The 27,924-nt window shown below is 44.7% G+C and overlaps 1 protein-coding gene across 1 annotated transcript; it reads left to right on the top strand.

Annotated features, from left to right (window-relative positions):
- Positions 1-186: 186 nt before the first annotated feature.
- Positions 187-27,060, top strand: Ebpl (EBP like). The gene is made up of 4 exons (XM_075950238.1): positions 187-458; positions 22,205-22,274; positions 25,851-25,989; positions 26,697-27,060. Exons 1-4 carry the CDS (start codon positions 312-314, stop codon positions 26,935-26,937), a joined length of 597 nt encoding a protein of 198 aa, XP_075806353.1. The 5' UTR covers positions 187-311; the 3' UTR covers positions 26,938-27,060.
- Positions 27,061-27,924: the final 864 nt, after the last annotated feature.

Raw genomic sequence — 27,924 nt, 5'->3', positions numbered from 1 at the left:
AACCATCCAGTCCAGGCTGGCCAAGCCAGCTTTGTGGGCAGGCCCCTTGGAGGCCCGCCCACGAGAAGCTCCGCCCCTGGGTTCCCGTCACCACCCCTCAGGATCCCTCCCACGCGAAGCTCCGCCCGCTCGCGAGAAGCTCCGCCCATAGGGACCCGCCCACGAGAAGTCCCTCCTTCCCTCCCACCTACGAGCACGGAGCTCAAGAGAAGCTCAGTCCGTGGGAAGCCCCGCCTACGACAGTCTCGCTGCCTGGCTTGCAGAGATTTGGGCTATTTGGGGAACCTGTGAACGAGGAGTGGGCACTGAGCATGGCGACGGGCTCCTCCTTGCTGCTTTGCTCGGCGCTGCTGGCCGTGGGGTGCGCGCTGGGCCTGCGCCTGGGCCGCGGGCGGAGCGCGGTGGAGCGTGGGGTGCTCGCCTGGCTCTGTTACGATGCCCTGGTGCACTTCGTGCTGGTAAGCATTGCCGCCTTGCCAACTGCCTGGGTTCCGCCCACGGGAGAAAGTTTGGGAACCTGCTGAGATCCCGGGAGGCCAGAGGGCGCCCCCTTTAACGAGGCTGATTTCCTGGTTCAAACCGAACCCTTCTTCTCAGGTGCTGCCTGGTCTTCTATCAAAGGTATCCCCTGAGAATTGCTACAGGAATTTCACCTCCTCCACCCCTCTCCCAACACCATTCATCTTGGTTTATCTTTTGTGTGACAGATATATCCAGAAATCCATTTCTTGTAGCTTTCCTAATTCTGTAGAATAGGTTTTTCAAGTATGTCCCTACGAGTTTCTGAATTTCTCTGATGTCTGTTAATCTAAATTTATTAATTTAGGTCTTCTGTCTTTTGGTTATTTTGGCTAGGGATTTGTCAATCTTGCTAATATTTTCAAAGAATCAGCTTTCTCTTTTATTGATTCTTTTGTTTTTTATTTTATTAATTTCTCCTTCGGTTTTAATTATTTCTTACAATCAATCTCCTGTTTTGGAATTCGGTTTATTCCTGTTTTTTTTTTCAAATTCTTGAGGTGCATCATTAAGTTATTTATTCGAACTATTTTTGATTTTTTTTTTAATGTAGGTGCTAAGAACTTCCACTCTTAGTACCGCTTTTATTTCATCCCACAAGCTTGGTATTTTTCATTTTCACGTAATTCTGAGATCATGTTTTAAAATTTCCTTGATTTATTCAACTACCCACTCATCCACAAATCTGTTGTGGTGTGTGCATTTCCGGTCTTACGCACTCAAGATACAGCTAGAAAGCAATCAGATTCTGTGTCAGGGTGTAACCTGAATGGCGTCTAGGTCAGCTTCTCAGAGGCCTTACACCCCTGTGCTGTAGGAACGCAGCCCGCTCCTCCTATTACTACACCCCTGGTCTCTCATGAGCCTGGTTTCCACTTTCATCTTTTCTCACAGTATTCTGGTCTTCTAAACTTTTGCCAGAATGGCCTATAAAACGTTGCTTAGAGCACTCTAGAGCTTTTCTAGCCCAAAGTTTCAAACTATTCACATTCTTCTTACAATCCAGTTCCAAAGGCCCAAGAACTGCATGGTCAGGTTATTAAGTTCCTGTATTAGTTACTTGTGTTATTGCTGCAACAAAATCCTGGCTGGAGAAATTTTAGGAAGGAAGGGTTTGCTCTGACTCACAGTGAAGGGGCCGTGGTCCGCTGTGGCAGGGAAGGTTTGGCAAGAGCAGGGGCAGCTGCACACCTAGGGTCCACAGTCAGAAACTTCAGCCCATGACCCCACTGACGGCATGGTACCACCCACATGTACAGTGGGTCTCCTCCTCTCGGTTAACCTAGTATAGACAATCCCTGACAGGGCATTGTTTCCATGGTGATTCTAGGTCCCATCAAGTTGACAGTCCAGATTAACCATAATGTGTCCTTAATATTCACCTAAAATAAAGTGAATAATTTTTTTTTTCATTTATTTAATTGGATGGGTTGGGGGATCGTGCACCCGCCACAGGATTACATCTGGAGAGCAGTAGACAACTTGCAGTCACTTCTGTCTTCCCACTATTGAGTTTTACGGCTCAAACTTTGGGCCTCAGTTGGCCGAAGGGACTTTGTCCACTGAGCCATCTCTCTGGTCCCTCACCCCACTTTATAAATAGCCAATGTGACTATACATAAATAGTACTAATGAAATCTACTCCCCTCAAGTTTTTAAAAATATAATCTTAAATACCCCCTTTTTAAAAAATAAAATCTGGCCTTCCCTCCAGCTAATGTGAAGTTAAAGTCCATAGTCTTGAAATACAAAGAAGACATGGTGTTTGGCAATGGTTTAGGTCAATGAGCATTTCCAGTTTAATGTGTCAATACCAGGTATTCGCAAAGATGAAATTCCTTCTTTCCCAGTAATTTCCTAGTAATTTTGTGCAGAGACTGGAGCAAGGTTCTTTCCCTCGAAACCTTTGTTTAAAGAATTGATCTTTGGTTACATAGTCAGCTCAAGGACAACTTGGGGCACATGATGTCCTGTCTCAAAAACAAACAAGCAAACTGTCCCACTTAAGGGGGATGATAACATTCCAGAAATATATAAAGGTGTAAAGATTCTCAAAAAAATATACTTGTATGTCCGCAACCCTGTTTATGTTGACTAGGTAGCATGGCACTTGCCTCTATTCACGCTACCTGGAGATGTGGTCTGTGTAGAAATGGTCTGTCTCCGCCCCCACCATGCCCCACCACCTCTCCAGATATAAAGGAAATGCCCCCAAATAGCCTTTGATAGCCTGTTGGGAAGGGCTCCTTTGTGATGACCCTGCTCCTGCCCTAGTTCTTCCCATCTGAGGTATTCTTTTCTCCATATATGGACGTGATCACTGACAAGCCCACGCCACTTGGTTGGTACTCTAATCTCTCTGAAATTAAGACAAATCTTACATATCCTAATAAACTCACATTAATGGACATTTTGCAGTTACTAACAGTGCTTTTGCCCAGTGTCTTTAGAGATGTGGGGAGGACAGGAATTAGCAGTGAGGCCTGTAAGTACTTGCCTGGATTAGCTTCCGTTAGCAGTTGGCTGCAAATGAAGCCTGATAGGTAAGGGTATCCAAAAGTACGGAATTACTTGATACTACAAGGTAGAGCCTTGAGAACAAAAGCTTCGCCCTTAGTACTCAGGCTGCCCTCATTGCCTCTGAGACCTCCCAGGTATAACATGGTATAGTTGTAGTATAGTCACCTGTGTTCCTGTTCAAATCCTTCCCACCATGTAACAGCCTTGCTCATTATCTGTCACCCCAGTCCCCTCACACAGAGGGGGCTCCACTCAGCTCCAGGTGCTTCGGAATCCAGTCAGGTTGATAATCATGATTACTCAGTACACTCTGGTTGGACACTTGAGGTGAACTGCCTGTGTGATGCATAGCTTGAACCTTTGAGCTGAACTGCTGTCCCAGAGACTGTGGTTTATCAGAAAGGTTCTGGCAGCAGCGTCTTTCTCCTTCAGCAGCTACATGACATCTCTTAGACACCTACTCTCTCTCTATGTCTTTTCCAGCTTGGCTCTATTCTGTCCTGCCATAGGCCAAAGCAGCTTTATTCCTTAATCAATAAAAGCAACACATATACAAAAGGACATCCTACATCATCTCCCCTTTTCTGTCTAATTTTAAAAAAAGGAAGTTTTTAACTTTAAAATAGTAAAATTACATAAAACAGAAATCAAGCAAGAATTACAGTATTTAGTCTATTTGTATTTGACAAAAAAAGGAAAATACTCTATCATCTATCATATCTTTGTGAGTCTAAAGTTTTATATCTAATTTATCCTTTATTATAACTAAGGAAAACTAGAATTTTAATTAACTAGTCTTTATCTCCACCAAAGACCCCAGAAGGATATGATATTACCTGAGTAAATAGGAAGTGCATTGTAAGCAACTTCCAAAGTTCTAGAATTGACAGAGATATCTCACTATCTGAACAATCACCCAAAGTTCTTCTGTAATGTTGGGACATCCATCTTTAGCCTACAGGCCCATAATATCTGGCAGACTTTTCAGTGAAGCAGGAAATCTGAAGATCTTTTCTGCCTTATAATGGTAAAGTTCATTAGTTGCTTATGTCTTGCAAAATATCTGGCAGTTTTTTTTTATGTGAAACAGGAACCTTGAAGTACCATTCTGTATTTTGGAAAGTTCAGCAGTCATTTTTCTGTGGGTCCTGCATCTCCAGTTCATACAGCACACCATCAAGCAGTCTAGGCAAGAGCAGTTTCTTGCCCAAATTACTAGTTTTGTCACATTGAAGGCAAATGCCACAGCAAGTTTCTTCAATGCCCATCAACCTTTCTGAAGTAATTGGTGCTGCCAGAAGCAGACATATTTCATTGTCTAGAAAAGTCTTAAGTTCTTAAAACATTAATGCCATGTTTTGTAGGTCTTTGAAGTGATGAAGATTATCTAACTGAAATATATCTCTGTATATCTAGAAAACCTAACTAACATGACTACAAGTTTGACTATTATAAATGACTACCTATTAATCTGCAACTTTTAATTATAGATTACATTTTTAAATGAGATGTCTAAGCATAATACTTAAATAACAGTAGAAATATACATATATACAGTGTAACAAAATAGCCCTTAAATCTGTATCAATAGACCAAGATTCATACCAATGGAAAGTGTTCCTCTCTATATCATATCTCCCCCCCTTTTTTGAAATTGACTTGTCCATTAATCACTTATAATTAACTTCCTTTAAATGAAAACAAACATTTATAAACAATCATTTTGGGATTTTTTTCTCAAAAAAAAAAAGTTTTTCCCAAACTACTCCTGCTGTTTGTTGGGCGAGGTACTTTTAAGGTTCATGAAGACCTTTTGGGTGGGTCTTGTTCCATCAAACTACATTAGCGTGGAAGGAATCCAGAGGTTCTCATCTTCTGTAGAAACAAAAGCAGAACCTCTTTTCCAAAGCAGCATATTCTTAGACCCAAATTTTGAAGTCAAGATACCTTTATGTTGGTTTAACTTAGTAGCCCCCAGAATCAAATGTCTCTCTGCAGTCAAAAAAATTCAAAGAAAACACAATAATATGCACAATCCAGACTCTGTGTATTTTTCACCTTTACGTGGCTTTTTTATTTTATTTCTTTTAAGATTTATTTTATTATCCTTACTCCTTTAATCTATGACTGTCTGTACTCTTTCTTCTCTTTCATAAGCCTATTACAGTTATCCAACACTGTGACCCATTCAGAGGTGGGTTTTCTTGTGTGAATCTGTCTTTATTACGTGCCTGTAATAATTTTCTGACAAAGAACACCTTTTTCTTTTTTTTTTTAAATGCTAAGCAGACATGACTAGGACCAACTCCATGGCCCTGGCTGCTGGCTTCACTCCATCCAAATTGGTAGAGGTCTGTTCACCGCCTCTGCCAACTGTGCTCATTGCTCCAGCTCCCGGGATGCAGTCGGTCTATGTCTCCATTAAGCAACGAGTAGCATGCTGCTCACAAAACCCTCCCAAAAGAGCTAGAGTTCCTGCTGCCAGCACAAATCAGGAAACCTTCCCTTAAAGAGGCTGTGCAGTTTTTGCTGCTAGTGCTGAGTCAGGAAGCCCACTCTTAAAGGAGCTACACCTCTGCTTGCTGCCAGCAAACAAAGCCTATCTGAAAAAATATGGCTACCAAGAAACTGCACGTGGCTTCCATTTTTGTGAGTCTAGAAGCTCTCTTTTTTTTTCCCTTAAGCTTTTATTAGGTCTTATGTGGATTCATGCCCCAGATGGTGTACACCATTTTGTAAATGAAGACTGCTAATTCATTTCCTGGCCACCCAGACCCAATAATCACACAGAAACTATATTAATTACAGCACTGCTTGGCCAATAGCTTAGGTATATTCCTACCTAGCTCTTATATCTTAAATTAACCCATTTTTATTAATCTGTGTATTGTAACAAGGCTGTGGTTTACTGGCAAGGTTTCAGCCATGGCGACTTTCTCCTGCAGCAGCTAAATGGTGTCTCCTAGACTCTGCCTGTTCTCTATATCTCTTCGAGCCTGGCTATATTCTGTCCTGACATAGTAGGCCAAAGCAGCTTTATTCATTAACCAATAAAAGTAACACATATACAGAAGGACATCCCACAGCATTGGTGTGCGTGTGTGTGCGTGTGTGCATGTGTGTGTGTGTCTGTGTGTGTGTGTGTGTGTGCATTCTGATTGGCTCTGGCCACCCATTCTTTTTTTTGCTATTACATTTATTTATTATTTATTTACTTATTTGGAGGAGCATATGTGTTTGCCACAGCATGTATGTGGAGGTCAGAGGACAGTTTGCAAGCCTTGGTTCTCTTATTTTACCATGGAAACCCTGGGGAGCAAGCTCGTCAGACTTGGCAGCAAATGCCTTTATCCACTGAGCCACCTTCCTGGAGTCCCATGACTTCTTCCTTCTGTTTCTCAGTCTGTATTTCAGAGGGCAAAGATGTCATTTACCAGCTAGTCTTTACAGGTGACTACTTTCCACCAGCCGTCCATCTGGGAGTTACCTCCTCGAGGGTTGGTATGTTCTATCTTCATCTTTGGTCCAGTCACCTGTGTCCTCCATAGCTGTTGTGGAGAATGCCCTGATAGGACCATCTGTTTGAATATTTGTTACACAGTTGGTGGAACTGTTTGGGAAGGATTAGGAGATATACCCTTGTTGAAGGAGGTACGTCACTGGAGGCTTTGAGGTTTCAAAGCCCACACTATTCCCAGTTAGTTCTCCAACCTGCCTTATGCATTTGGATCCAGATGTAAACCCTCAGTTTCTGCTGCAGCACCGTGCCTATCTGCTGCCATGTTCCCTGCCATGATTGCCATGGACTCTAACCTTCTAGAACCCTGGTCCCTCAAGTTAATTTTTTTTCTTTTTTAAAAAATATTTATTTTTTATGTATACAATATTCTGTGTGTATGCCTGCAGGCCAGAAGAGGGCACCAGACCTCATTACAGATGGTTGTGAGCCACCATGTGGTTGCTGGGAATTGAACTCAGGACCTTTGGAAGAGCAGGCAATGCTCTTAACCTCTGAGCCATCTCTCCAGCCCAAGTTAATTTTTTTATAAGTTGCCTTGGTCATGGTATTTTGTCATGGCAATAGAAAACTAAGACAACTGACATACTGGAAGCTGGATGAGCTCATGCCAAGCACAGCACATACTACTTAGATGTGTCCCGGGAGCACCAGGTGCAGGGACAGAAGGTGATAGCAGAGATGTGGCAAGATGTCTTAGTTGGTAAAGGCACTTTCTCCCAAGCTTAAAGAACTGAGTTTAATCCTCAGGACTCACATGCTAGAAGGAGAAAACTGACTGCCAAAAATTGTCTTCCAGCTTCCATGTGTGTACCGTGGCACATGTACACACAGCCAAAAAGATGTCATGAATGTAATGAATAATAAATAAATGTAACGAAGAAAGAAGGTGGTAGCAGCTGGGTCTGAGGAACAGTCTTAAGTCCCTAGTGGTTCCATTGGCCCTGGAAGCCAGGATCTTCCTGACACACCTACTTGTCTGAGAGCTTTAGTGAGCACCATTTCTCGGGCTGGAGCAGCCCTATTTGTAGAAGTCTTTCTGATATGGAATTGAAATTGACCTCTGATGGCTTCTCTTTGCCAGGCCCAGCCCAGCATTCACTTGTAACCAAGGGTAGTGAGGTCATGTGTCTACAAGTTGCTAAGCTGGCCACTCTTCTTGTCCTCCCCCATTCCTGCCGGCTGTAGATTCCTCTTTACACATCGGATTGGTGGGCATAGTGGCACACACCTTTAGTCCCAACACTCGGGAGGCCCAGGTAGGCAGATGTCTGTGAGTTCAAGGCCAGCCTGGTCTATATAGTGAGTTCTAGGACAGCCAGGGCTATATAGGAGACCCTGTCCTGTAAAAAAAAAACAATAAAATAAGGTAAGCTCAGGGTCAGTTATTAAGTATTCGTTCACTGTTCAGTTTGGTAGCTCTGGGGATGGAGGGAAGGATGTGAGGTGTGAGGAAGAACAGACGTGCACTTGAGCCCAGTGCTGTGCTTTGCCTGCTGGGAATGCACAGGCAGGCCCCTCCCACAGTAAACCCTTCCAGTAATGAGGAAGAGGAGGAAGGATGGAAACTCCCTTCTCTGTTTCCTTATCCATCTTCCTAGTTTGCTTGCTGTTGCTGTGATGTTCTGACCAGAAGCAGCAGGGAGAAAAGGGTTTATTTCACCGGCTGCCTCCAGGCCACAGGCCACCTGTGAGGGAAATCAGGCAGGAGGCATGGCAGAAGGAAGGCTACTTTGTTAGCTTTCCTGTACATCCCCTTCACCTGCCTGGCAAGATAGTACCAGGTGCAGTAAGCTGGCCTCCTGTGGCAAGCTGGGCTTTCCCACATCAATCAAGACAACTCTTGGGCTGGGAAATTCCTCTGTTGAAACTCCTTCAGATGGTTGTGACAGCTGAAGCTGACTAACATCCGTTTTTAAAAGATGTATTTATTATGTATACAATGTTCCTCCTGCATGTACACTTCCATGCCAGAGGAGGGCACCAGATCTCATTGCAGATAATTATGAGCCATCATGTAGTTGCTGGGAGTTGAACTCAGGACTTCTGGAAGAGCAGCCAGTGTGTTTAACCTCTGAGCCATCTCTCCAGTCTTGAGTAGCATCCTCAAACATGGAAATAATCATTCTCTTCAAAGGGTGCTGCAAACCCAGGAGTCATGTGGCTCACTCTGAAAAGCTCAGTGTTTGAGACAGGGGGATTTTGAGATGGAGGCTAGCGCACACCACAAATTCACACCCTGCCTCAAAACAAACAAACAAACAAACAAACAACCTGTTATAAGGATTAAATACCATTTGTGATTTCAAGCAGCGTTTCTCAGACTTGACCATGTACACAGTCACACTGGGATTAGCTGAGAATCTGCACTGGTGACAAACTCCCATAGGAGATCTGTAATTCCAGGACCAGGGCTGCAAGGACACAGAGTGCCTGGCATTTCCCCAGCCTCTGCCTGCATCCTTCACCAACTCCCCTCTGCCCTTTTCATCCTGTTCATGTACCAGACAGCATAATCCCCATGTCCTGTCACAGTGATCCTCAAGGCTTCCCGGCTGGTCCTTAGCCTGAGAACAGCTGTCTCAGCAGAAATGAGGATCCTCTTAAGAGGACAGAGGTTCCCATGTCCTAAATCCAGCACTAAGCCCAGTATCACGGGTGCAGTAGAATTAGTGTGACTGACACCAAGGTTCCGAAGGAGCCGCCACTATCCACTGGTAATGTCAGGTGACATCCGGCTGCTGGGGCTGAGAAAGACTCCATCAAAGGGGAGTGTCATTTCAATAGGAGAATGGCAGCTGTCACTAGACATGTCTAAAGTCAGTCAAGCCTGGGGGAGGGCTGCTGCAGCTGGTCCTCCCTTGAATGGTGTGCAGGCTGTTGCCATGACAACCCCAGTGTGATGAGGCTGAGACACCTGGACAGATCTGAAAGTACTGATACGTGTCGCCAGGGTTAGTGTGCGCTAACCCACTCCCACTCCACCTTACTTTCCACTCTTAATGCAGAGTGCCACATTGTTTTCTGAGTCTCCATTCAAGTACTTTTCAAGCAAAGAAGAGAAAAACCAAAAAATGCCAAGATGTTTTACATACAAATTGGCCTCATTTTGTGTTTTTGTTTTTTAGTCTAGGTAAAGCCACTTTTTTTCATCTCTTTGAGGACTAAATGAGTGCACGCACCACTTCTTGTACAATTGTTACTCAATCCTAGATCACAGTAGCAAGACGCTGGCTTCTTTTGACTCCCAGTTTCTAGAAATCTATAAAATACATTGTTACAAGCCACAAGTCTGAATACCTGAAAAGAAAAAGGAGGCAGAGTTTTGTTAACTTCATCTGCCAAGGTCCATTTAAAGTGGCTTTGCAAGCTTCTCAGTTAGACAAAGTTAGCTCATTCCTGTTTTAGCCTTGCAACAGGAACTATCTTGGCTTTTATTGTTGTTGTTTTGTTTTTTGGCCAAATACCTTGATATTCAGAACTTTACTTTTTTTTTTTTAAATAAGCAAACTTGGTCACCTTATGCAGACCTCATTGGAGAGTAATATGCCTTCTACAACCTGAGGCAGGGGTGAGCATTTTGATGACTGGTCATTTCCCATCTGGGCATGTGTGGGGAGCGAGGGAGCCCTGAGTGAATGTGTGTTAGTGACATGGCTGTGTCAAGGACCCAGTGCATCAGATCCATGAAAATGGCAAAGCCTTCCCCGGGTCAAACTCAGAATTAGCACAGCCTCCCTGTGGTCCATGTGTGAGTGTTGACAGAGTACACGGAATGCATTGACTACACTCCCAGATGTGTGTGCGTGTGCGTGTGCGTGTGTGTGTGTGTGCGTGTGCGTGTGTGTGTGCGTGTGCATGTGTGTGTGTGTGTTTGTGTCTTGTCTTTGTTCATTCTCTCATCACCCCAGTCCAGCTAATAAGACCAAGCTGTGCAGGAAGTGGTTGGCATGGGTAATGTTTTGGTTTGGTTATTTTTATTTTTCCCCCTTTGGGAATTTCATACACTATATATATTTTTTTTATAACATTCTTCCCTGTCCTCCAACTCCTCCCATCTCCTCCAGGCTCCATCCCTACCCACCCAACTTCTTGTTCTTTCTCATTGGTTTCATCCCTGGATAACACTGATAATGACTTTTCTCACTTGGTTGTGTGCATAGCACCTTCTAACACTATGGACACTAGCCAGTAGCGGTGAAGCTTCCGGTTGAGCACCAGCCTGACTTCTCCATGTTCTGTGCCAAAAGTATGTAGTGTCTCCCTGCAACATGGCCTTACTGTAAGGTTGTGGATGGTAACCAACAGCACTGGCAATAGTCTATAGAGTATGGTGGGCCTTTAAGTCCTCTTTGGCCAGTGAATCAAAAGATACCACTCCCTATAACTGGGGTCTTTACGTGGTACCATTTGATGTCTAGTTAGAGTATTGTCTCCTCCATTACATATGGACTCCATTTAATTTTTTTGTGTATGTATGTGTTTTAGGAAGCTTCTACAGTAGTAGGTTTCTGTGTGGGTTTTTTAGTATTATTACCATGTGTGTATCTGTGTATCTACCATGGCGCTTCTGTGGAAGTCTGAGGACAACTTTGTGGCCTTGGTTCTCTTTCCATCTCTATGTGGGTTCTAGGCTCAAACAGGCCTACCAGCTTGGACAGGAAGTGCCTTGACCTGATAAATCATTTTGTCAGCCTGATTTCTGAGAAAGGGTCTCATTATGTAGCTCATGTTAGCCTGAAATTAGAGATCCTCCTGGTTCAGCCTGGTTCTGAGATTTTAAAGGTGTATACTATCATTTGTGCCCAGCTCGATTTTTTAAATGTATTTTTATGTATATGGGTGCTCTTTCTGCATTTGGAGGAGGGCATCAGATCTCATTATAGATAACTGTGGGCTGCCATCTGGTTGTTGGGACTTGAACTCAGGACCTCTGGAAGAGCAGCCTGTTCTCTTAACCATTCTGAATGTCTCTCTAGCACCCATTCCTTGTATACTAGGTATCCCAACTGATGTAAGATAGAGTCTCAATGTAGTTCAGATTTACTTGTCTCTGATGGCTAAAGGTGTTGAAGATTTTGTCGCATGCTTGTGGCCCTTTGAACCTTGGGAAATGCTGTTTGCTTGTCCATTTGCTTATTGATTCATTGACTTGTTTTGGTGTTAAAATTGTTGTTACTCTTTTGGTTATTTTTAAGTTCTCGTATACTTTGGCTATTAATCTGAAAGGTTGGATATGGAGTGTGTGTTATGATGTAAAACTTCTGAAGCTAGTAACTCTGGGTGCTGCTTATGAAAGGGTCCCTGCATATTTGAAGCTTCAGAGGCTAAAATAACTTGAAGGGGTAGAAAAAGCAGCTTTTCAGTTCATCAACGCAAAGTGGATTCATGTCAGGAGCCCTGTAGGTCTCCTTCAACAATGTTGGCCCCTGGGAAATCACACTAGATGGTTTCTGGTGTACTTCCTGCGTGGTTAGAGAACACTGGTCAGGGGTCCTCAGGAATCTTTAGAACCCAAGTCACTGGTCTCCTTGTGTGTCCAATTTCTGCCTCCGGTGTCTTGCTCAGTGTGTTGTTGGGGCGTCTGTGGACTTTAGGGTAGCTGCTGCAGTGGTCCTATGCCTGCCTATTTGTGTTTCTCCGAGTTCTTTCAGTGTAAGAACAGACCAGGCTGAAGTCACAGAACCTTCCAGAAATACCATCTGAAAGAGGTGACATCTAAAGGGAAGGTCATTGAGGGATATGGTAGTCCTCATGGGACCCATTGACAGTTCACACAGAGGATTGCTGTAAAAGAACCAAGCCTGGTTTGAGATGTGGTTTCTCTTCCACATAGACTCCACCATTCTCTGTCCATTGTAGGCTGGGCCATCCAGACCCTCGCGCCCTGAAATGGTGAGCCAAGGGACCCCTTCCTCTGAAGTCAGCCCTTCTCGGGGGAGCTGCTGTGGTAGTGGATGCCTGGCTAATGTGCTTGCTGGGAAGGTTTACCAGATTAGAGTTGCTCTGAGGGAAAGGAGAGAGTTTCTCAGCCCTCATTGTTAACCTTGAGGAAAGACCTCACAGTTGCTCACAGTCGGTGCCTTCTCCCTTGGCTTGGAGACCACACCTTTGTGAGATGACAGTGTACTCTACACCTGTGAGATGCCAGTGTCCTCTACACCTGTGAGATGACAGTGTCCTCTACACCTGTGAGATGACAGTGTACTGTACACCTGTGAGATGACAGTGTCCTCTACACCTTTGTGAGATGACAGTGTACTCTACACCTGTGAGATGCCAGTGTCCTCTACACCTGTGAGATGACAGTGTACTGTACACCTGTGAGATGACAGTGTACTGTACACCTGTGAGATGACAGTGTCCTCTACACCTGTGAGATGACAGTGTCCTCTACACCTGTGAGATGACAGTGTACTGTACACCTGTGAGATGACAGTGTCCTCTACACCTTTGTGAGATGACAGTGTACTCTACACCTGTGAGATGCCAGTGTCCTCTACACCTGTGAGATGACAGTGTACTGTACACCTGTGAGATGACAGTGTACTGTACACCTGTGAGATGACAGTGTCCTCTACACCTGTGAGATGACAGTGTCCTCTACACCTGTGAGATGACAGTGTACTGTACACCTGTGAGATGCCAGTGTCCTCTACACCTGTGAGATGACAGTGTACTGTACACCTGTGAGATGACAGTGTACTGTACACCTGTGAGATGACAGTGTCCTCTACACCTGTGAGATGACAGTGTACTGTACACCTGTGAGATGACAGTTACTCTACACCTGTGAGATGACAGTGTACTGTACACCTGTGAGATGCCAGTGTCCTCTACACCTGTGAGATGACAGTGTACTGTACACCTGTGAGATGACAGTGTACTGTACACCTGTGAGATGACAGTGTCCTCTACACCTGTGAGATGACAGTGTACTCTACACCTGTGAGATGACAGTGTCCTCTACACCTGTGAGATGACAGTGTCCTCTACACCTGTGAGATGACAGTGTACTGTACACCTGTGAGATGACAGTGTCCTCTACACCTTTGTGAGATGACAGTTACTCTACACCTGTGAGATGCCAGTGTCCTCTACACCTGTGAGATGACAGTTACTCTACACCTGTGAGATGACAGTGTCCTCTACACCTGTGAGATGACAGTGTCCTCTACACCTGTGAGATGACAGTGTACTGTACACCTGTGAGATGACAGTGTCCTCTACACCTTTGTGAGATGACAGTTACTCTACACCTGTGAGATGACAGTTACTCTACACCTGTGAGATGACAGTGTACTCTACACCTGTGAGATGCCAGTGTACTCTACACCTGTGAGATGACAGTGTACTCTACACCTGTGAGATGACAGTGTACTCTACACCTGTGAGATGACAGTGTACTCTACACCTGTGAGATGCCAGTGTCCTCTACACCTGTGAGATGACAGTGTACTCTACACCTGTGAGATGACAGTGTACTGTACACCTGTGAGATGACAGTTACTCTACACCTGTGAGATGACAGTGTACTCTACACCTGTGAGATGCCAGTGTACTCTACACCTGTGAGATGACAGTTACTCTACACCTGTGAGATGACAGTGTACTCTACACCTGTGAGATGACAGTGTACTCTACACCTGTGAGATGCCAGTGTCCTCTACACCTGTGAGATGACAGTGTACTCTACACCTGTGAGATGACAGTGTACTGTACACCTGTGAGATGACAGTTACTCTACACCTGTGAGATGACAGTGTACTCTACACCTGTGAGATGACAGTTACTCTACACCTGTGAGATGACAGTGTACTGTACACCTGTGAGATGACAGTGTCCTCTACACCTGTGAGATGACAGTGTACTGTACACCTGTGAGATGACAGTGTCCTCTACACCTTTGTGAGATGACAGTGTCCTCTACACCTGTGAGATGCCAGTGTCCTCTACACCTTTGTGAGATGACAGTTACTCTACACCTGTGAGATGACAGTGTACTCTACACCTGTGAGATGACAGTGTCCTCTACACCTGTGAGATGACAGTGTACTCTACACCTGTGAGATGACAGTGTACTCTACACCTGTGAGATGACAGTGTACTCTACACCTGTGAGATGACAGTGTCCTGTACACCTGTGAGATGACAGTGTACTGTACACCTGTGAGATGACAGTGTCCTCTACACCTTTGTGAGATGACAGTTACTCTACACCTGTGAGATGACAGTGTACTCTACACCTGTGAGATGACAGTGTCCTCTACACCTGTGAGATGACAGTGTACTGTACACCTGTGAGATGACAGTGTACTCTACACCTGTGAGATGACAGTGTACTCTACACCTGTGAGATGCCAGTGTCCTCTACACCTGTGAGATGACAGTGTACTGTACACCTGTGAGATGCCAGTGTCCTCTACACCTGTGAGTTGACAGTGTACTGTACACCTTTGTGAGATGACAGTGTACTGTACACCTGTGAGATGACAGTTACTCTACACCTGTGAGATGCCAGTGTACTCTACACCTGTGAGATGACAGTGTACTGTACACCTGTGAGATGACAGTGTACTGTACACCTGTGAGATGACAGTTACTCTCCACCTGTGAGATGACAGTGTCCTCTACACCTGTGAGATGACAGTGTCCTCTACACCTGTGAGATGCCAGTGTCCTCTACACCTGTGAGATGACAGTGTACTGTACACCTGTGAGATGACAGTTACTCTACACCTGTGAGATGACAGTGTGCTCTACACCTTTGTGAGATGACAGTTACTCTACACCTGTGAGATGACAGTGTACTGTACACCTGTGAGATGACAGTGTCCTCTACACCTGTGAGATGACAGTGTAGTGTACACCTGTGAGATGACAGTGTACTGTACACCTGTGAGATGACAGTGTCCTCTACACCTGTGAGATGACAGTGTCCTCTTCACCTGTGAGATGACAGTGTAGTGTACACCTGTGAGATGACAGTGTACTGTACACCTGTGAGATGACAGTGTCCTCTACACCTGTGAGATGACAGTGTCCTCTACACCTGTGAGATGACAGTGTAGTGTACACCTGTGAGATGACAGTGTACTGTACACCTGTGAGATGACAGTGTACTGTACACCTGTGAGATGACAGTGTACTGTACACCTGTGAGATGACAGTGTACTGTACACCTTTGTGAGATGACAGTTACTCTACACCTGTGAGATGACAGTGTCCTCTACACCTGTGAGATGACAGTGTCCTCTACACCTGTAAGATGACAGTGTACTCTACACCTGTGAGATGACAGTGTACTGTACACCTTTGTGAGATGACAGTGTACTGTACACCTGTGAGATGACAGTTACTCTACACCTGTGAGATGACAGTGTACTGTACACCTGTGAGATGACAGTGTACTGTACACCTGTGAGATGACAGTGTACTGTACACCTGTGAGATGACAGTGTACTGTACACCTGTGAGATGACAGTGTCCTCTACACCTGTGAGATGACAGTGTACTCTACACCTGTGAGATGACAGTTACTCTACACCTGTGAGATGACAGTGTACTGTACACCTGTGAGATGACAGTTACTCTACACCTGTGAGATGACAGTGTACTCTACACCTGTAAGATGACAGTGTCCTCTACACCTGTGAGATGACAGTGTACTGTACACCTGTGAGATGACAGTGTACTGTACACCTTTGTGAGATGACAGTGTACTGTACACCTGTGAGATGACAGTGTACTCTACACCTTTGTGAGATGACAGTGTCCTCTACACCTGTAAGATGACAGTGTACTCTACACCTGTGAGATGACAGTGTACTGTACACCTTTGTGAGATGACAGTGTACTGTACACCTGTGAGATGACAGTTACTCTACACCTGTGAGATGACAGTGTCCTCTACACCTGTGAGATGACAGTGTCCTCTACACCTGTGAGATGACAGTGTCCTCTACACCTGTAAGATGACAGTGTACTCTACACCTGTGAGATGACAGTGTACTGTACACCTGTGAGATGACAGTTACTCTACACCTGTGAGATGACAGTGTACTCTACACCTGTGAGATGACAGTGTACTGTACACCTGTGAGATGACAGTTACTCTACACCTGTGAGATGACAGTGTACTCTACACCTGTGAGATGACAGTGTCCTCTACACCTGTGAGATGACAGTGTCCTCTACACCTGTAAGATGACAGTGTACTCTACACCTGTGAGATGACAGTGTACTGTACACCTTTGTGAGATGACAGTGTACTGTACACCTGTGAGATGACAGTTACTCTACACCTGTGAGATGACAGTGTACTGTACACCTGTGTGATGACAGTTACTCTACACCTGTGAGATGACAGTGTACTCTACACCTGTGAGATGACAGTGTCCTCTACACCTGTGAGATGACAGTGTACTGTACACCTGTGAGATGACAGTGTACTCTACACCTGTGAGATGACAGTGTCCTCTACACCTGTGAGATGACAGTGTCCTCTACACCTGTGAGATGACAGTGTACTGTACACCTGTGAGATGACAGTGTCCTCTACACCTGTGAGATGACAGTGTCCTCTACACCTGTGAGATGACAGTGTCCTCTACACCTGTGAGATGACAGTGTCCTCTACACCTGTGAGATGACAGTTACTCTACACCTGTGAGATGACAGTGTACTCTACACCTGTGAGATGACAGTGTCCTCTACACCTGTAAGATGACAGTGTACTCTACACCTGTGAGATGACAGTGTCCTCTACACCTGTGAGATGACAGTGTCCTCTACACCTGTGAGATGACAGTTACTCTACACCTGTGAGATGACAGTTACTCTACACCTGTGAGATGACAGTGTACTGTACACCTGTGAGATGACAGTGTACTGTACACCTGTGAGATGACAGTTACTCTACACCTGTGAGATGACAGTGTCCTCTACACCTGTAAGATGACAGTGTACTCTACACTTGTGAGATGACAGTGTCCTCTACACCTGTAAGATGACAGTGTACTCTACACCTGTGAGATGACAGTGTACTGTACACCTTTGTGAGATGACAGTGTACTGTACACCTGTGAGATGACAGTTACTCTACACCTGTGAGATGACAGTGTACTGTACACCTGTGAGATGACAGTTACTCTACACCTGTGAGATGACAGTGTATATCACAGCTTTGTGAGATGACAGTGTACTGTACACCTGTGAGATGACAGTGTACTCTACACCTGTGAGATGACAGTGTCCTCTACACCTGTGAGATGACAGTGTCCTCTACACCTGTGAGATGACAGTGTACTGTACACCTGTGAGATGACAGTGTCCTCTACACCTGTGAGATGACAGTGTCCTCTACACCTGTGAGATGACAGTGTCCTCTACACCTGTGAGATGACAGTGTCCTCTACACCTGTGAGATGACAGTTACTCTACACCTGTGAGATGACAGTGTACTCTACACCTGTGAGATGACAGTGTCCTCTACACCTGTAAGATGACAGTGTACTCTACACCTGTGAGATGACAGTGTCCTCTACACCTGTGAGATGACAGTGTCCTCTACACCTGTGAGATGACAGTTACTCTACACCTGTGAGATGACAGTTACTCTACACCTGTGAGATGACAGTGTACTGTACACCTGTGAGATGACAGTGTACTGTACACCTGTGAGATGACAGTGTCCTCTACACCTGTGAGATGACAGTGTACTGTACACCTGTGAGATGACAGTGTACTCTACACCTGTGAGATGACAGTGTACTGTACACCTTTGTGAGATGACAGTGTACTGTACACCTGTGAGATGACAGTGTACTGTACACCTGTGAGATGACAGTGTACTCTACACCTGTGAGATGACAGTGTCCTCTACACCTGTGAGATGACAGTGTACTGTACACCTGTGAGATGACAGTGTACTGTACACCTGTGAGATGACAGTGTACTGTACACCTGTGAGATGACAGTGTACTGTACACCTGTGAGATGACAGTGTCCTCTACACCTGTGAGATGACAGTGTACTGTACACCTGTGAGATGACAGTGTCCTCTACACCTGTGAGATGACAGTTACTCTACACCTGTGAGATGCCAGTGTCCTCTACACCTTTGTGAGATGACAGTGTACTCTACACCTGTGAGATGACAGTGTACTCTACACCTGTGAGATGACAGTTACTCTACACCTGTGAGATGACAGTGTCCTCTACACCTGTGAGATGCCAGTGTACTCTACACCTGTGAGATGACAGTGTCCTCTACACCTGTGAGATGACAGTGTCCTCTACACCTGTGAGATGCCAGTGTGCTGTACACCTGTGAGATGACAGTGTACTGTACACCTGTGAGATGACAGTGTACTGTACACCTGTGAGATGACAGTGTCCTCTACACCTGTGAGATGACAGTTACTCTACACCTGTGAGATGACAGTGTATATCACAGCTTTGTGAGATGACAGTGTACTCTACACCTGTGAGATGACAGTGTACTGTACACCTGTGAGATGACAGTGTACTGTACACCTGTGAGATGACAGTGTCCTCTACACCTGTGAGATGACAGTGTCCTCTACACCTGTGAGATGACAGTGTACTGTACACCTTTGTGAGATGACAGTGTCCTCTACACCTGTGAGATGACAGTTACTCTACACCTGTGAGATGACAGTTACTCTACACCTGTGAGATGACAGTGTATATCACAGCTTGTGAGATGACAGTGTATTCTACACCTGTGAGATGACAGTGTACTCTACACCTGTGAGATGACAGTTACTCTACACCTGTGAGATGACAGTGTACTCTACACCTGTGAGATGACAGTGTACTCTACACCTGTGAGATGACAGTGTACTCTACATCTGTGAGATGACAGTGTCCTCTACACCTGTGAGATGACAGTGTCCTCTACACTTTTGTGAGATGACAGTGTACTGTACACCTGTGAGATGACAGTGTCCTCTACACCTGTGAGATGACAGTGTCCTCTACACTTTTGTGAGATGACAGTGTCCTCTACACCTGTGAGATGACAGTTACTCTACACCTGTGAGATGACAGTGTACTCTACACCTGTGAGATGACAGTGTCCTCTACACCTGTGAGATGACAGTGTCCTCTACACTTTTGTGAGATGACAGTGTCCTCTACACTTTTGTGAGATGACAGTTACTCTACACCATCGCACCTTGGGTGCAGGTTGATGCAGTCTGCTAATCTTCTATTTGAGACAAGACCTCATGTTTCCCAGGCTAGCCTAGAACTCACCAGAAAGCTAAGGCTAGCTTTACTGTCTTGATCTTCTTGCCTCTACCTCCTAATGCAGTGGGTTTCAACCTTCCTAATGCTGAGACCCTTTAATACAGTTCCTCATGTTGTGCTGACCCCAACCATATGATTATTTCATTGCTACTTCATAAATGTAATTTTGCTACTGTTTATGAATTGTAATGTATGAGAGAGAGAGAGAGAGAGAGAGAGAGAGAGAGAGAGAGAGAGAGAGAGAGAGAGAGAGAGAGAGAGAGCAACTGAGATAAACTGGGTTGGTTTGGTGATCAGTCCAGTGATCAAGAGTGCATCCTGTTCTTGCAGAGGACTCAAACTGGGCTCCTAGCAACCACCTAAATGTTCACCTCGGGGGACCCAACTCTCTCTTCTGACCTCCTAGGCACCTGTACTCACTTGCACTAACATGCATACAGACAGACACATGCATACAATTAAAATATATCTTAAACCCTTCAGCTGCTCTTGGTTTTCCTGGGAAGTAGAAACGGAACGATGGTTCTTGTGCACGCCAGAAAAGTGATCTGCCTCTGCGCTGTGTCCTCAGTCTGCACACTTTAGAGTCTTCCTTTTCCCTTTCTTTCTCCATTTCTTTCTTCCTTTCTTTCATTCTTGCTCTTCCTCACCCCTATTCTTTCATCTCTGGCTAGCCTATAACTCACAGTGTAGACTATGCTGGCATTGACTTGTGTACAGGTTTTTTCCTACCATGCCTGGTCTAAATCTCCTATCAAGAAGATGCATCTTTAATCCCAGCACTCGGGAGGCAGAGGCAGGTGGATCTCTGTGAGTTCGAGACCAGCCTGGTCTACAAGAGCTAGTTCCAGGATAGGCTCCAAACCCACAGAGAAACCCTGTCTCGAAAAACCAAAAAAAAAAAAAAAAAAAAAAAAAAGAAGATGCATTTTAGATTTACTCAGACAAAGCACATTTACTAATTAGGTGACCCAGAAAGAGAGTCAAGAAAAGGTAGCATAGACCTGCGTCCGAGCCTGTGTTAGCAGAGATTAGGGCGGGAAAGGGGCTGAATGACAGTCAAGAGATAACGTGAAAATCAGAGAAGGACAGACAGTCAGAAACTGTGGGATGGACAGACATCTCTCACTAGTAAGCCCTAGCCCACATATGAAGCAAACTAATACAGTGTGATTTTGAGACAGGTAGGGAAGGACCTTCCACCTCTAACTGTACCACAAAGTGACACAGGGTCAAGACACTGGGTCAGTAAAGAAAAAGATCCATGGTCCCCTGCAGTGAACACCACCTCTACAAGCACGGTAGGAATGGCTCAAGTGGCTTTTCCGGTTTTAGAAACCACTGACAGATAAAACAGAGAAAGTAACTGCATAGGCTTGCAGAACCAGGATGGGAATTTAATCCATGGGCAGTGTCTTCTGTGTTAACAACCAAAATGGACAGAAGTCGGCCGCTGGACTCCGGAATGAGAACGTAGAGGCATCTTGTGCTCTTAGCAAGGGGCCCACACCACACAGATGACTGAGTGGACTGACACTTTCAGTCCATTCCCGAAGGTACAGATTTGCACAAGAGGAGAGCTTCATTGTTGTGTGACATAGAGTAAGCCCCAGACTTACTGCTGGGAGGCCTGGGAGGGGCTGATGTCAATGAATAACTTACAGGGTGAATGGTCTCAAGAAGCAGGTAGCTCCCAGAAGTGGTAAAACATGGTACCCAAGCGAGTAGAGGGTGAGCAGAGAGTGCCAATGTCACATGAAGCTGTGGGGTGGGGACAGAGAGTGCCAGTGTCATATGAAGCTGTGGGGTGGGGGGCAGAGAGTGCTGTTTGAATTTTGGAAGCTTGGGTAAAGAAATACTTCCATGATTGGGGAATACTAGATACTTGCAGACATTTTGATCACTAAATATCCAAAGAAAACCTTTGTGGATTTTCCCTCAGGCAACAATATAGGGAGGGGCTCAACTCTACTATAGACATTTGCTGGCCACATGTGTTTCATTTTTAAGGTTAAAAAAATGAACTATTGCCAGTCTTTTTGAAGATTTAAGATCTTTGGAATAATCTAAAGCTAACTTTTATTTTGTACAACAGTCAAGCACTCTCCATAAAATTTTCACTTTTTTTCTACATAAGAACACACCTCTGGTTTGATAATGCCAATCATTAAAAAGTAACATTTATTATTAATTTTGGTCATGCTCATATCTCTGGTTAGCCTCCAGAAATGCTGTGGTCCTCAAGTCCTTGGACCAAGATTTGAACACCTTACAGAGGGGCAGGGGGAGCTGCTGCCATGCAGTGCCTTTGTGTCTGCCGTGCCCTGTGGTGGTGAGGCTAAACAGAGCCTGTCTCCCTTTTCTTCCCTCTAGGAAGGCGCTTTCGTCTACTTGTCTTTAGTAGGAAACGTTGCAGATTCCCAAGGCTTGATTGCATCTTTATGTAAGTAATTAAAAACGTTTACATTTGAATGTCTGAGGAGATTAATTGCAAGAATGGCTACTATGAACCGAATGTCTGTATCTCATATTGTACGATTCCATTGACCTGTCCTGTCCTGTCCTGTCCTGTCCAGAATAGGTGAATCTGTAGAGACAGACAGCAAATTAGTGGTTGCCCGGGGCAGGGGATGAGAGTCAGATTGTGGGCGGGAAGATGGGTGACTGTTAATGGGTGAGGGTTCTCGTTTGCAACATTCTCAGTTAGACTGTGTCTATTCAGATCTGTGACGTAATAAAATTGGAATTGTATGCCATGTGAATTACATCTCAGCAATCTATTAGTGAACAGAGTGTATACAGCTGGGGTGTGGCTCAGTGGTTGAGTGCTCACCTAACATGTGTGAGCCCCTACACAACACTATAAAACAAAAGACACCAAAAGGCCTGAAGTTCTTAAACTGGGTGCTTCTCCAGATATTTTATGTAAATTTACTTTTTAAACTTTATTTTTAATTCTGCATGTGTGTCTGTGTGGGTTTGTCATGTGAGCAGTGTCCTCAGAGGCCAGAAGAGGGCACCAGCTCCCTTGGAGCTGGAGTCAGGCAGTTGTGAGTGCCCAGTGTGGATGCTGGTAACTGAACTCAGGTCTTCTGGAAAAGCATATGTATACTCTTAACTGCTGAGCCATCTCTCCAGCCCACAGTCTTCCCTTGATTGTATGTCTATACCTATCTTCTATATAATTCTCCAAATCCCTCCTTGTCGGGGGCCAGCCTTGACAAATATACCTCTTCCAGAGTAGAGGCGTGGGGATTTAGAAATATAGTAAAGAATACGAAGACATAAATGAAAATAATAAAACACAGAAACATATAGGATAGTATTAGGAGGGAATTTCAGTGAGTACTAAAATTTCGCCCATGTTTAATTTCCAACTGGTTAATTTGCCCCTTGCCCCAAAAGGTAGGAGTAAAACAAAAGACTGCATTGACATACAACAAATTGAAAGTAGCAGGGTACATTCCTTGCTCCTGTCCTTGATTCACGCCCTAGACCAAACACTCTGTAGGCAAACCACTCCCTGGGTGAAATCCCAAGTTATTTCCATAATTGAACTGGAACTTAGTTGGATCCTTAGACCTTTGATTTAGGTAGGAACCAACTACTTCCCTATTTCAGGAGCAAGACCTGTTGACAATGGCCTTGAAAGAGCAGAACTCTGATTTACAACTAGGTGGGACCTTTGTTAGAAGCACAATAACCTTCAATGAATTAGAAACAAGTCCCAAACTCTCTGACCTTTGGCCTCTTTGGGCGTCCAAACTTCCTTGTTGTAAGGAGGCCACTTTTCATTTCCTGGCTGCCCAGACTCCTGAAATAACCACACAGAAACTGTATTAATTAAATCACTGCTTGGCCAATTACCTAAGCGTATTGCTAGCTAGCTCTTACATCTAGGACTAATCCATCTCCATTATTTTATATTTTACCACAAGGCTTGTGGCCTACTGGCCAGGTTTCAACATGTCTGTCTATGGCTACGGCTCCATAGTTTTTCCTGACTCTGCCTTCTTCCTCTCAGCATTCAGTTTAGTTTTCCCCACCTAGCTAAGTTCTACCCTATCAGGCCAAGCCAGTTTCTTTATTAACCAATGGTATTCACAGCATACAGAGGGGAATCCCACATTTCCTCCTACCCTATAGAGCTATAAAGTAGTTTTGCCATCTTCTTTACACTCTGTGTAAATTGACCAACACTTAGACAACTAATATTGACTTCCCAGTGTGTTCTATACCAGTGTGGTTAAGTCAGTGAACCAGGTGCCAGCATCTCTTAGTGCTTTCAGGTTTGGCATCTGCAAGTCTGCATTGTCTACTGTGTGTCTTTGTTTTTCCTTCTTTTCTTTATGTTGTTATTCTACTCTGCTTTTATCTTCATTTATTTATTACATATCTGCGTCATCTGAGGCCTTCAGCACTCAGTCTTCAGCTGGCAGGTGTGCCGGGTGTCTTCAGGAGGCAGAGGTGGGCTATCGCAAGCTCAAGGCTAGCCTGGGTGGAATGGCAGAAACTTCTTTTTAGTAAAACTAAGTAAAAATTCAAAAATCACAAAATGGGATTTTGAAGACAGGGTCTCATGGAGGTCTACCCACTTCTGCCTCCTAAGTGCTGGGATTAAAGGCATGTGCCACTATGTCCAGGTACAAGTATGTTTTGTTATATAAGATCTATTTGTTTTTATGTGCACGAATGTTTCTCCTGAATGTATGTGTATATATGTGCACCACATGCAGGCCTGCTACCCACAGAAGCCAGAAGCGGGAGGGCTTCAGATCACCTAGAACTGCAGTTACAGGGGGTGGCAGCCTCCAGGTGGGTGCTGGAACGGAACCTGGGCCCTCTGCAGTAGTAGTAAGTGCCCTTAGTCACTGCGCTCTCTCCAGCCCCTCAGAATGTGTTCTAAGAAATATTTCCTTATAATTTCCCACATCTAAATTACACTTGAAAACTTTATATTTGAAGTGAGTGTAATGTTTTCATAAGATTGTTAACTTTTAAAATTAAATTTGTGTGTGTGTGTGTGTGTGTGTGTGTGTGTGTGTGTGTGTGTGTGTGAACACCGTGGGTCCTTGGGGTGGAACACAGCTTGTGAGACTTGGCAGCAGGAGCCTTTACCCACTGAACCATCCTGCCTGCCTTTTTTCATGCATGTGTATCTTACTTTCTGTTCCTGTCGCTGTGATAAAATGACAGAAGCCACCTGAAGGAGAAGGGTTTGCCCAGCTCACAGCTCAGGAGCAGTCCCTCGTGGCCCAGAAGTCACTGTGGTGGGAGTTTGCCCCTTCACAACCACAGTCAGGAACAGAGAGCCATGGACATACACATACGATGCTCAGCTTGCTCCCTCAGCCCTCACACAGTCCAGGATTCCCTGCCCAGGGAGTGATGCCACCAACAGTGGGCAGGATTCCCGCCTCCGTTAGTGATAGCAAAGCAGCCCCAGCTCCAGCCCCAGACGCCCATCTCCCATGTGATCCTAGGTTGTGATAAGAAACAATCAACACTGCTGTGCCAGGCTCTCTTTTGGGCCACCAACCAGCTCCCAAAACATGACACAGAAACTCTTATTAGTTATGAATGTTCGGCCTTATCTTAGATCTTATTTTAATCTGTTTCTCTTTATTTTTCTTTTCACCTGAGGGATTTTTACCTTTCTTTCTGTTTTTCTGTGTATTGTACTTTTCTGCTGTTTCTGTCTGGCTTTCTGGCTGCAGCTGCCTGGCTTCTGGCCCCAGGCATGTACCCTTCATTCTCCAATCAATAAATGGGCAAGGACCACATTTCCGCAAATAGAGATTAGAAGGTATACAGGGCATGGAAGTAGAAAGCGGCCATTTAGGGGAGAAAAGAGAGCAGCCGAGGGGGTAACGAGGTGGCGCGCATGAATAAACAGAATAAACTGATGGCTTGTCTGAATTTGTCGTGATGCAGCCCATTTGTTTGTCTTCTCCCTAAAAGATTAACAACACAAAATGTTTGCCAGCTGAGAGACTAAACACAGGTATTTTGTCTTTAGGGAAAGAATACGGCAAGGCTGATTCAAGATGGCTGTATTTTGACCCAACCATTGTGTCTTTGGAAATTCTGACTGTTGTCTTGGATGGGATTCTGGCATTGGTTCTCATTTACGCCATAGTCAAGGAGAAATATTACAGGTAAGTTCACTGCCATCCAGTGGGAAGGGAGGGATATTAGCTGCCCAGTGCCCGCGCCACGTTTGGATGCAGTTGCAAGCGTGTTTACCCGCAAGACAGGAGCTTTATATAAGACTTCAAGATGTAAAGCTTTGTCATGAAATCTCAGATTTGAGAGAGTCCTCCAGCTTTTAATCCCCTTTCCCCACCACTTCCACAGATAGTTAGTAGTGATTTTTCTTGACTGCTTTAACATTGTTTTGGCTCCAAGACCACATTTGTGGACACATTACAAATTTACATGTGTGTTGTCTCCAGCACTGATAATATGCGCATGACCTGTGTCAGCCACAGGTAATGAAGACCCTTCATCTACATCGTCCATTTACTCTCCGCAGTGCCCTTTGAGGAAGGACAGTTGTCACCTTTACAACAGATGAAGCTGGCTGGGGTCAAGTTCATATCCAGGTCTCTTTGAGGGTCAGCGGTGACCTCACTACATCCTGAGAGTAGTACAGGACACTCAAGTGTCCTTAGAACTCTAAGTGCTGGGAGGGGCGGCACTGCTTCTGCAAGCAGGGATGGTGTCTTTGCTCTCTAGGCTGGCTTGGCCCATCAAAGAAGCACCACCCAGGAGCCCACAAGTTTCTGTAGTAAAGACGAAATAAAAGATGCCATAATTCAGAGTCCCAAGCTGTACCTGCTTCATGTCGTGTGTTCTCCCACAGGCATTTCATACAGATCACCTTGTGTGTGTGTGAACTCTACGGTGGCTGGATGACCTTCTTCCCCGAGTGGCTTGTTGGAAGCCCCAACCTCAACACCGAGAGCTGGCTCTACTTTTGGGTCTACTTGCTGTTTTTTAATGGCTTGTGGGTTCTGATCCCTGGCCTGCTGCTGTGGCAGTCATGGATGGAGCTGAAGGAGACACATTACCAAAGGGCCCACTTAGGGAAAAAGCACTTGTAAATTCTCAAAACATTCCATGTGAAGTTCTGCTTTGTGAGTCAGAATTGATCAGATATTCCAATAAATACTTTGTTTTTCAGTGTTGTTCCAAACAGCCATCACAGATGGGTTGGAAGGTGGCAACTTTGCTGTTTGCTTTTGTCTTTATTACATGATAATATAACGAAAAGAGGGGCTGTGGGGTGTGGTGCTTGCCTGGCTCACAAGGCCCTGAGTTGCACTCTCAGCAACAGAAGGTGGTGGCGGGTAAGTTTTCACTTGTAATAAGATCATGTTTAACAAGATACTCTTATGACTTGCATAATTGTTATGCCAATAAAAGCAAATGAATATTGCAGAATAGTGTAAGGAGTAGTATAAATTTTTATTCCAAAAATATATTTTCCTTCAGCTTTAATTCTTCTCAGTGGTCTCTTTGGGTTAGTGGTTTAAACCTAGAAGTAAAAGAAATGATTCTGTCTTGTACTTAAATTTTTTAAAATTTGTGCACCAGGAGAAAATAGTAGCAGTACCTGAAGCAGTGGCGTTTGTGTGTACTTGGCAAGCTAAGGCAGTTCATGGGTTTGAGGCAAGTCTGGTTGATATAGTGTAGATCCTAGCTAGAGAGAGAGAGAGAGAGAGAGAGAGAGAGAGAGAGAGAGAGAGAAAGAAAGTTTTTTGAGAAATGATTTCTTTGTGTAGTCCTGGCTGTCCTGGTACTCACTTTGTGGTCCAGCCTTGTCTTGAACTCATAGAGATATTCCTGCTTCTGCCTCTGAGCACTGGGACTAAAGGTGTGTGCCACCACAACTGACTGGTAAACCTTAACAATATTACAAGAGCTAGGTCCAGGATAGGCCCAAAGCTACAGAGAAACCCTTTCTTGTAAAACCAAAAAATAAAATAATAAAATAAATTTCAACAGATTTGTCACAGTGTGATTTGTACCTTAGCAGTTGGGGTGACTGAGAGAAGTAGAGTACAAACTTGGTGTCTGTGTTCTGTACC

Source organism: Microtus pennsylvanicus, chromosome 15, assembly GCF_037038515.1.
Source record: "Microtus pennsylvanicus isolate mMicPen1 chromosome 15, mMicPen1.hap1, whole genome shotgun sequence".
Lineage (NCBI taxonomy): Eukaryota > Metazoa > Chordata > Mammalia > Rodentia > Cricetidae > Microtus > Microtus pennsylvanicus.
The sequence above is the reverse complement of the archived record's forward strand: the minus strand, read 5'-3'. Positions and strand labels throughout refer to the sequence as shown.